The 12754-nt window shown below is 24.0% G+C and overlaps 1 protein-coding gene across 1 annotated transcript; it reads right to left on the bottom strand.

The window, feature by feature from the left end:
• Window positions 1-1867, bottom strand: LOC124926247 (CBL-interacting serine/threonine-protein kinase 25-like). The gene has a single exon (XM_047466439.1). It carries the CDS (start codon window positions 1594-1596, stop codon window positions 226-228), a length of 1371 nt encoding a protein of 456 aa, XP_047322395.1. The 5' UTR covers window positions 1597-1867; the 3' UTR covers window positions 1-225.
• Window positions 1868-12754: the final 10887 nt, after the last annotated feature.

Genomic DNA, 12754 nt, shown 5'->3' with positions numbered 1-12754 from the left:
AAAATATTTTAGTGTTTTTCTAAAGCATTTAAATATAATTCAAACAAGGGTAGATGTCAAATGTTAGTTTACACGCAATTTACATATTAAACCCACAAATTTGTTGGACAACCATCACAAATAAAAAAAACACCAAATCCCAAACCAAATAAAAATAAAAAAGATGACATAAGGTCCCAAAGTCGTTTACTAATTAATTATTAATAATAATAATAATAATTATAATTATTCCCTCTCAACCTCACCAATTTCAACGGGGGCGGCGGCAGCTTCATCACCTTGCCAAGTCCAAACAATCTCTTTCAACGACGGCCGTACATCTTCTTCACAAAACTTAACAAACTCAAAAGTATCTCCGGCCGATTTTGAAAATTCCACCACCGCTAATTCCGGCGCCACCTCAAATACCTCCGCCGTAACCGTCAATCGTCCTTTCCTCCCTTCCGTTGTTTTCTCCAACCACAATTTAAAATCCTTCGATTTCGAAACCCTGAATCTCAACCCATTCGCCGCCGATTCAATCGTCGATAATATACTCGCCGCCGACCATCTCGAAGTAAACATCGGCCGTCTCTTCCGTTTCTCTTCTTCTTCAAATAAACCAGATAAATCAAATCCAGATGACATCGATGTTATCAACTCAAACGCGTTTAGAAACGCCGGCGTTGACGCCGATTTCCTTATCGTACTTACAGTCTCGCCGCCGCCGGCAACAGAGGAAGAATCTTCGTCGTCGTTGTTGTTGTTTAATCCGTTGAAGGAAAAAGCGCGAGGGATTGAAAAACCTTTTCTGAACCAAGGAACACGCATGATTGCCGGCATGGAGATTCGACGGTCAGGATCAGCCATCAGAAGTTTAGAGATTAACCGGCGAGATTCAACGGAAAACCACGGCGGTATTTGAAAATCAGCCTTGAATACCTTCTTATACATAGTCATTAGATTCTCATCTTGAAAAGGTAAGAAACCGGCGAGTAAAACGTATAAAACGACGCCGCATGACCAAATATCCGCCTTAGATCCGTCGTATCCTTTCTTCCTTAACACCTCCGGCGCGACGTATGCCGGCGTTCCACACTGAGTGTGTAAAAGTCCGTCGTGACGGAACTGCTCCGGCAAGGCGGAAAGACCGAAATCGGAGATTTTAAGATCTTCGTTCTCGTCTAAAAGTAGATTCTCAGGTTTCAGATCTCGATGAAATACGCCGCGACTATGACAGTAATCGATTGCGGAAATCAATTGTTGAAAATACTTTCTCGCTTTCTCTTCGCTTAGTTTACCTCTTGCGACTTTCGAGAATAGTTCGCCGCCTCTGACGTGCTCCATTACGAAGAAGATCTTCGTCTTCGTCGCCATAACTTCCTTCAATTCAACTACGTTTGGATGTTTAACGAGTCGCATAACTGAGATCTCTCGCTTAATCTGCTCCATCATACCTTCACTCTTCACCTGCATCTTGTTGATAACTTTAATCGCTACTCCATCGCCGGTTGGAATTTCTCGACCGTGATAAACCTTCGCAAACGTTCCTTTTCCCAATAGCTTCCCGATTTCATACTTATCGAACAGTATTTGTCTCTCTTCCATTTCTCTCATCAATTGACTGTCTCTATAACTATATATATACTCAAATCAAATTCAGCAATCAGCAATCAGCAATCAACAATCAACAATCAATCAGAATTCAGAATTCAAATTCAGATCAAATGATATATAATGGAATCCATGAAAGTATGGATGATATGCCTATTATATTGTTATTATACAATAGCATTGCTGAACGGAGAAAAAGAGAGAGAAAGTCTCCGGCGGCCGGAAATTCAACCGGAGAAGACTAACTAATTTTTGAGTCTGAGGAGAGAGAAAGGGGTATGATTGTGTGGAGTGGTATACAAGAATATAATTATATATATACGCGTAATTATTGGAAGGTTATATGGGGACGAATAAGAAGATGACACGTAATCATGAGATTATGTTAAGTAATATTTTATTGTTTTGAGGCCTTAATTTTGGGTTTTTGATTATTTTATTTGTTAATGGAGTAATAATTGGTTTAATTTTTTTATGTTTTATGAATATTTATTTTAGTTGTTAATTAAGGATATGTATGATTTTGATTTGGTTCAAAGCGAAAGTAAGAAAGATGATAAATACTTAATAGCCACTAATTGAATTGAATTTATAGTTTATATAACAAATTAATTGCTATCTAAGTTTATTGTCAGTATTTTAATATACATTTTTTTTAAATGTTCTATATATGAAAAAAAAAAATACACATAAAACATAAAATTAAATAAAAAACATTATTTTTAATAAATTTTCGAATTAGTAGATTATAAAAAAAAGAACAATTAGAGAGCATCATAATATAACAAGTCCGAGTTTTGGGTTGTTCGAGTCCCAAGTAAAAATGGTAAAAAATAATTTTAACTGCATGCATTAGATCAATTTAAAAATTGATAAAAAAAAGAATTAATTTTATATGAGATTTGAAACCATAATCAAATCAAAATTCTTAATTTTGATCTTGAATCAATATGCTAAACCTTTTATGTTTAAAAAACTAAAAATTTTAATTAAACATCTATGTTATTTTATTAAATAGGCTTCTTTAGGAGTGTGATGTCCTAGCTAATTCGGCTAACTCGTGGGCTTGTTGGACTTACACTGAAGGTGGCCCGACTCTGAATAAATGATACATATCAAATTAAATGTTCACATATAGTTCATTTTACACCGTACACAACAAAATAAAATAAAATGGTAATTCTCAAACTTAAAAAAAACAAATAAAATTATAATTTAACTAAAGGATAGAAATCTTGTGAATTTCTAAACCTTTCAAAAATATAGCACCAAAGTTTACTATGTTATGTTATTTAATAAAAGAAATTATATTTTTGAAAAAGAAGTTAATTGTTTAAGTGGCTTATAGAGACATGAAATGAATTCAAAGATTGAATTTCAACTTTTTTGGAACCGGTTGGATACACATTGTTATATTCAAATGTGGGATCATTCATGTTTGTTATATAATTAATTGTATGTAGGGGCTAATAGAACGGACCGCCTTAGGGTGAGTTGAATTTTTGGGACCGCCTTAAGGTATAATGTATTCGGGACCAGCCATAGGATTAGAGGAATTCGGGTCAACCACAGAGCGAGGGGATTTGGGTCGACCATATGGTGAGGAAATTTCGAAATGAATTAGGAGGACCACCTTATCCATCTCAAAATTTAATAAAGAAAATATATTAAAAAAATATATCAATATATTAGAAAAAAAATATCAATAACCAATTCTTCTAGCACTCTCTCAAATCTTCCTCAAATTCTTTTATTTTTATTTGTCAACTTGTATTTTAGGTATAGATTATAATTATCTATTGAATTATTGAGTTTATAATTAACTTTTATATAAAAACAACTCTCATATTATAAAACTTGAGAAATATATATTAAACTAATATTAATTTCTTATTAATAAATTTATACTTTTATAAATACGTTAATATATTAGAAAAACAAAAAAAAACTTAGAATACATTCAGCCTTGTCTATGTAAAGATTTGTGAAGCAAGACAAGCAAAATTAAGAATTTTAATAGTAAATGTTTATTTAAAAAATTGTTAATTTTATATTATTATTATATTTAATTAAATATAAAATTAATAAAAACAATATAATGATAAACAAATTACAATGATATATCATTATCATTTGTAGAGTTAGTCATGTATTATTTTGATCTAAGAAATTGGAGCACCATGCATATGCATGACTAAGATAAAAAAAAAATGGATGTGATTTCTCAAGATGAGTCCTTCAAAGTTTGATTTCTTTTATTAGATTTACAAATTTGAGTTTATTGGAATTTAGAATCTCAACTAAAAAATTCACTAAAGTAGTTTAAATGTTAAAAATTGTTTTTAAGAAAATAAATATCAATGATTCGATCCTCAATTTGAACACTTTAAATGGAGTGAAAACTATTTGTGTGGGGTGTCATGTTAAATTTTTACTTAAAAACTTATAAAAAACAAAAATTATTATAATAATTTTACATAATTTTATCTAAATATGGTTCAATTTTCCACTAAAATAATATTAGTTTATCAAAATAATAATAAAAAAATATATTATAAAATTGAATATATATTAATTCACAATTCATTGCAAACATTAAGAATAAAAATTGATTTATAAATGTATTGATTAGTTAAAAGCTTAAAATATATTTACTTTTATTTTTCTAATTAAACTCTCCAACTTTAGCTTGAGAAAGTATTTTTAAAAAAAATTGTTCTTTGCTAATTTACAATCTATTGTTTATATTTCTTAATTCCCCTAAATAAAATCACTCTAAATGTCACAATCAATTAACCCAATTGAAATTAGGCAATTAAACTATATTATTTGTTTTTATTAGATATATGTCAATTTAAATACAGATGCACCCAGCTAATTTAAATAAATATTTTGAAATTTAGTTTATTTTGTCTTTCTCCATTCATTGTTAACATTAATATATATATATATTCAGCTTTACTATCACTTTGGAGATATGACATAAAAATCAATATTTAGACTTTTAAGTGCTTGAATGTCCATTAATAATGATTCAAGAGTGCATATGAACTAGGATCCAAGATATCATTTATATTGCTCATTCAACAAGATAATTAATTAAATATAGCCAACATCTTTTTCTTTTTTTTAAAAGAAAGATTAAAAACTAAATAAAACCAACATTACCGTTTAAATTTATCTAAATTAAAACCAAGTAGAACCTACTTGTGAAACCAACCGGTATATAGAATGTAACAATTTAATTTAGTAATTTAGTGGAGGTCGAATCATAAACCAACCAATTATTATTAAAATTTAAAAAGGAAAAAAAACTCATTGACACATGTTTTACTTGTATAAATAATTCATTTGATGTATTAATTATCAAAAAAAAATCTAATAAGACATATTTACTGTTAAAAATTAATTCATTTAGTCATTATTCGTTATTTTTCCTCTTCTCTTCTCTCGATTTTCATTTATTTATTATTACTGATTTATATATTTTTAAATTTTTAATATAAACAAAATCTTATTATTCAATTAAAAATGTTTAATCATATATTTATAAATTATTTAAATTTTAAATATTATTTCATATAATATTATAAAATATTTTAATAAATTATTAATAACTATTTATTCTTATTGAAATAACACAACTTATCACAAAAATAAAAAAACAAAAAAAATTAATATAAGAAAAACTCAATAAGAAAAATAATACAATAAATTTAAATCTAATAATTTCATATCATACTTAAATTTATTGTATTATTTCTATTATTAATTTTTTCTTATATTAACTTTTTAATTATTTTTTATTACTATTTTTATTAAATAAGTAATTTTAAATTATATATGTACATTTTTATTAATATATATGACCCATAATTAATATAATTTTAATTTTTTTTAATTATTTATATAATTTTTTAATTTAAAATATATATATAGAATTATTTATCTTAATTTTTTATACTATCAGTTGAAGTAAGTTTAAATATATATATATATATAATTTTTTAGATTTTAATTGAATTCTAAATTATTTTAAAAATATTTTGTTATATTGAATAAAATAATATTTGAAATAAAAATTTATTTAAATAATTTTAGATGAGAAAAACTTTTTTTATATAAAAAAATAAAAAAGATTATAAATTTATTTTAATAAAGTAAATAAATAACAATTCCAACCAAATTATGATAGAGTGTTAAAATAGATTAAAAATAAATATTAATATATATAAATGAACACATTAAGTAAGTAAATGAGAGACTATATATTAAGTCAAATTCATATTTAAATTAAATGAATTTGTAACTTACTAACTAATTAACTTAAGTGCTAAGATTGGTTGATAAAGATTAAAGGTTACTATTTAAATTGAAAGGAATATCATGAATAATATGTAAGTCTGAATAATAAGATTTATTGTTTTAAAATATGTATAATTAAAGGGCAAAAGTTAAAATCATTGTTAATAAAAATTAAAGGGCAAAAGTTAAAATCAACTAATCAATTTAATAGAATGTTTCAAGTAACCCATCCACATACAAAATGTTCAGATCGTCCAAAATGTTTCAAAACTTTAATTATCTAGTTTGAGATGTGAAATTTATGATTTTATTTTATTTTATTTGAAATGATAGTTGGAGTAATTAAGAATTTAATAGGATAATTCAAATAAAAAGTCATCTTAATATTTTAGAATTAATTTTGGTTTAAAATATTTTAAATAAAAATATAAGTGTTAAAATTTTAATTTTTGAATTTTTCTCAATTTCTTAAATTTTTTTCTTTATTACTTATATTTATAATCTTAATATTTTATCTCAATAAATTTAAATAAATTATAGTTACGAAAATGTACATGAATCTGTAGTGAATAATGGTTCATAAAGTCTTTTTTTATTAGTAAGCGATATATGAGTAAGCGGCCTTGTTAAATGTTTGATGTGAGTTTATGTTATTTAATTATCTATAACAGTAGTTAAGTGTTCTTGAAGTGAGTTATATCATTATTGTGATACAATCTATATATATATAATGATGTTTAATTTTTAAAGTGTTCGGATTGCCGGGTCGAGAGCTATGGTTAATTTGGATATAAGTGAGAGTAAATGAATACTTGGGTCGGATTATGGGTTGACCCGCCCATAAACTTAAAACGGTTAAAAATAAAATTAAAAATGCTATAGGTATGGTTCGAACTTGCAACCTAACAAAACAAATACAACCTTTTAACCAACTAGGCTAATAACACTTTATATTTTAAATTCAACCCAAAATTTGATAAACGCGTGACATTTTAACAATATAAGTTCAACTTTTATCTAACTAATCTATATATATATATATAATGATGCTTAATTTTTAAAGTGTCCGGATTGTCGGGTCGAGAACTGTGGTTAATTTGGATATATGTGAGAGTAAATTGATATTTGGGTCGGTTTGTGGGTTGACCCGCCCATAAAAATTTTACCGTAATATTTTTCACGTTTTTTTATATTATTACTCGTGCAAATGCACGGGATACATACTAGTTAATATAATGAGTAAATTATCAATATAAGTTGAGATATAATCTTAATATACTCATTTAGTATTCGCTGCACATCATTTAAATATTATATGCTACACAGATATATTCTTTTATATATGTCTAAATAAGAAAATAATTTTTATACTTTAATAAATTACTTTAATTTAATTTATATTTTTTTTATTAATAATTAATATATACCAAAATGTTAGAATTAATTTTAACAAACCCAACATTTATTTTAACTTGAAATTTCCCTCTATATATGTATATATAAAATATATAACTGATAAGATCTCCAGCTCTGCAATACTGGGTATTGATGATCTATTGACCAATTGGGCATATTTATTCCTTAAAATATGGACAACAAGACAGTAAGGCATTACCCTGAAATTAAATTGTTATTAAATCGGTTTTAAAAAGAACGTGACAAATGAATAAGAGATAGAGATGAGAAAAATTCAGATTATCAGACCAAATAAACATTAATTAATTTTCTATACTACTTCTTCAGTTCAAACATGTCATAAAAGATAAGGACAAAACAAACAACAAGAGAATAAAAAACATCAACATGTATTATTTACCTTTAATCAAATGGACCCACATTGATTTGCTTAAGATCATATTTCAAATATTTCTTGGTTGGTTGGACCATATTTATTGAGATATTTTTGTGATTAGTAACTTATTGCTTGATTAAAATTTAGAGGTATATATATATATTCAAAGTGTTTCTAATTAGAATTGAACTTATAATTTTTTATATTTTAGGTTAATTATTTTTATATGACTTATCATGTAACCTATATAATAATTGTAAAAAAAAGTTAAAATAATATTGTTTGAAAAGATATCAAATGTTTAAAATTCAATTTTAATAAAAAAAATGACTAAATTAAAGTGAAGATTATAAATATAGAATCTCTTAAGAAATTTGTAGGTGTTATTTAAAAAAGACTTTCAAGATATATATATTGTATTTGTAGTATGAATAAATATTTTAAATTCCAAAAATATTATGTTTAGATATTATATTTTTAAATTTGAATTCTCACTAAAAAAATATTTTTAAATTTAAATAAATTGTGTTAGTTTTTTCTATAGAATAAACTCTTGTTTAAAAATAAAATCGATTTTATCCCCAACAACAATGACTCGCACCCTCATTAAATGCGTTAAAATGAAAATTGAACACTTGATATTTATTTTCTTAAAATTCAGTCTTGCAGTAATTGAATTAGTAGAGTGAAATTAAAATTTCACAATATAAATAAATATAATTCATTTTTCTCTCCATCATTTTTTATATATCCTATGGTCCTATGGATGATATATATGGATGACATTGAAACTAATATCTTTAACGATTAATTATTAATTTAATGGACTATTTTAATAGTATAGTAGCTAAGAGTAGAAAAATTATTATACATTATCTTTTTCTTATTTGTTAATGTAAACAATGAGTTTTCTATTGCTAACTCATATGGAGAAGACTATCAGATCAAACTCACTATTGACATAATGAAAATTAAAGGTTAGATCTTGGTAAGATAGATATCTTATCAATAGGAGGAAGGTTGCTACTTATATATTAAGTCAACTCTTTGATCTAATTCTTATGTATCAAATGTCACTAGCATTGACTCTATTATTTGTGATAAAAAAATTGTTCAAATTGTTTATAAAAATGAAATTTTATATGCTTGCAACCAAAAATCATCAGCTAATTAAGTGCATGATGTTAATTTTTTACAGCCTAATTAGGTGAAAAATATTCATATATAAATCATATCAAATTATTGAAATAATAATGAATTGGGAGGTGTACATAAATAAGTCCATATATTACTTTGTATTGAAGATGTGAGATTAGATCTTCTAAGAGAAGCTAAACAACCCTTAAGTGTTACTTTACCTTTTGACTTAGATGTATATATAGGTTAAAAAAAATAATAATAATAACTTTATTATTCTAACATTTAACTAGACACAATTATTATATATTTTAATTTAACATAAATATAATAAATTAAAACATTTTTGTCTTATTTTGGACACCCCAAACTTTGAGATTGGTATTAGATATACATAATAAGTAAGCTACTACTAAGTTTGAACTTAATTTTAATATACACATTTACTATCTGATTTATCCAGATATAGTAATGATTTGTACACAAATATATATCTAACACTTATTATAAAGAAGTAATTGATATTTTCCTTTTGAATTTGACACGATTTTATCATTTGCTCTTTCAAGTATATAGTGTTATATTTTGTTTCTTTTATTGTTAAATAAATATAAAATTTAATACAACTAGATAGTTGAATGTATATTTTTAAAATTTAAATATTTTATTTTTCAAGTTTTTAAATTATTTTTGTCAAATTTTATTATTTTAACCTTTTATTTAATAAACAATAACTTTATTATTATTTTTAATTAACAATAATAGCATAATATTTATATAAAAAATATACCCTACAATAACATTATATAAAATAATAAATATTTATCAAATAATAAAAATATAGTGCGATTAATTATTTTTATTTGATATTTGAATATATATATATAGATATATATATATATATATATATATATATTACTAGTATTATTATATTTTATGAATTTATATATATATATATATATATATTTGAATAATTAATAGTTTTTAAAATATCAATACAAAAATATATAATTTTTAATTTTGTAATATTTAATTAGTACTCTGATTTTTTTTTCATAATATATAAATCGTTTAAATAAGAATAAAATATAAAATGAATATATTAATTAGTTTAAAATATGATTGTATACCTAACATTATAAATTAAAAATAATAAAATATAATATTATTCAAAAAATATGTTTAACTATTTTGTTAATTTTTAAAGTTAGTCAGGAAGTGTATTTTTTTCTTTGAAGCTAATTAATATGATCTTTGAAATCATGACTAATGACCCTCTTTTAACTTAATTATGGTGTTCATTGATTAAAAAATATTCATTGGCTTCACTTAGCTCTTGAATAATTGATTTTGAATATAAGAATTCAATAAATTTTTTTGTCACAACTTTTATTGATTTGACTTTACTTATCTTTATTGTTTTTTCAAACTATTTTTTTAATGTTAGGAATTTACATAACATTTAAAAATATGCACGACCACTCCTCTCTATTTTAAAACGTTTAAAATGAAAAGATTGTAACGTCTTTCCACTACATAAGAAATTAAAAACGGAAATTAGATATTGAAAAATGATCGACTCACATAAATGCTCATTAGACCGTCGTTCCTTTGTTGTTGAGTATTTTACTACGGTTTCAAAGGCTACTATATTTATAGAACGCAACAGTAATGAAGTTCATAGCAATAAAACTCAAAGTTACGTCAATAGATTTCAAACTATCTTATATAAAATAATGAGCAAATATGAATAAGTGATGGTGCGTTATAGAATGATTGGAGCTTAGATGACATTTATTTAAGTATCAAAGTATATAGTATAACACATTAAGGTTGTTGTCATGATAAAGATGGACATCCTATCATAGTTTTTTTTGTTGATTTATTATATTTTCATTCTTTAATTGTATCAATGAAAGACTAATAAAATGGTGCCAGCAAATGCATCTGTCAATTACTTAATTTACAACTAATCTAATTCGAACAGCTCATCATGATAAGAAAAAATAATTCCAACAACTAAAGCATTGTCTTCTTATATTTTGGAAACAATCTTCATTTTTTTCAAATAATTATTTTTATGTAAAAAATTAGTACTGCGATTCCTTGTTTGGAGGAGATCTTTGTTTTCTTTTTCAAGATTTTCCCCTAATTTTAGAAATGATATTAGTTTTATTGTTATGTCTCATTTTAAAATACTTATAATTATAATTATATATGAAAAAGCTAAAACAATTATCTCAAATTAAGATAGGATAAATATTGAGGCAAAAAAAATTATTTAATAAATATCACTTCATTCATCTATTTTTCATTAAAAAAACTTCAACTAATTCAATTACACATTTTATATCAAATACAAATAAAAATTATCTTCTCTAACATTAAAATGATTTGTAGAATAAATTTAGATTTTGAATTTTTTATGTCAAAAATTAATATTTTTTCTTTTTTATTTGATGTTATTTTAAATGGTTAGAACTTTTCATTAAGAGATTATTTAAATTTGGATTTATATATATATCTATATATATATATATATATATATATATATTTTTAATGGGTTCTTAAAATATATTTTTTTAAATGTCTTAAAATATATATATAATGATAAATATTTTTTAAAATATAAAATATTTTAGTATTTTAATTAATAAATTAAGTAATAAAATTAATAAGAGGATAGATGAAATCATGTTTGATTATGATTGAATTTAACCAGAATAACCCTTATATTTTTTTAATTGATGATGGATAACTAATTGATTGTATTATAATGTATGACTACTAATTTATAATTTGATTGAATTATTGTTTTATCGAAATTGTATAAATTGTTTTAATTTCACAAAAATTAGAGAAATAAATTTCATCTTTTTAAGAAAACAACAATCCTTAATTTATGGATCTAAAAGTGCCATTAACTGTACAAAGAATCAATAACTAACTTAAATTAGATGCATTTGAACTAATTTTCTCAACTAGGCTTCTTCCACCATAAAATCTACAAATTAAGAACAATAATAATATGTCTAATTCTCATCAATAGTCAACAAATAATATAATAATAATATGGTTATTTAGGGTAGGAATGTCAGCATAGCGGATAGAGTCAGAGTGTATTTATTATCCGTTTTTGTTTTATTTAGATTATTTTTAATAAAATTTTCGTAAGACATCGTTTAAATCACATTCTCTACCACAAAATAAAATCCATTTATAATAAAATTATATAAAATGATGTTTTATATAATATATTATAATTTATTGAAATTCATATTATTATAAAAAATAAATTTACAAGTCTTTTAAAATATAAATAATAAATAAAATATAAAAATAAAACTCTTAAAAAATATTATTAGTATTCTAGGTAGAATCAGTGAAGAAACTCGAGCTGAATTATAAATGACATCCTTAATGAATAAGAGTTCTAGAGATAGCTATGTATAAAAAAAGAAAAGTCCTTAGTCTCCTTAAGGTTCTAAATTCGAGTATGTCAGGCAAAACGTCTGATTACATTGGTTAAATCTGTTTGCAGATGATGTGCTACCATGCGAAAATTAATCGCACCCCAAAAAAAGTTCTAAAAAAAATTGCAAATACTCCAATTAAAGTAAAACTAATTTTGGTTAAGAATTTAAAAATTTTATGTTGTATTTTACTAAATTTTTTATTAATAATCGTGACAAGGTTGGTTATCTTTAGTAATAAAATATGGTGTAAAACATGGGTCCTTTTTTTTAGCTTATTAGAGATATTTGTTTAAGTGGCAGCAAATATGTTTGATTGAATTAAATAAGTTTTAAGAATTTAATTTTGAATAAGCTGGAGTACTTGAGGATACAAATAGAAATTGAAGATAAGTTTGAGGGACCAACTATGATTTCATCAAAAAAATAATGCTAAACACCATCACTTGCATTA

The sequence above is a fragment of the Impatiens glandulifera genome, chromosome 2 (assembly GCF_907164915.1).
Source record: "Impatiens glandulifera chromosome 2, dImpGla2.1, whole genome shotgun sequence".
Lineage (NCBI taxonomy): Eukaryota > Viridiplantae > Streptophyta > Magnoliopsida > Ericales > Balsaminaceae > Impatiens > Impatiens glandulifera.
The sequence above is the reverse complement of the archived record's forward strand: the minus strand, read 5'-3'. Positions and strand labels throughout refer to the sequence as shown.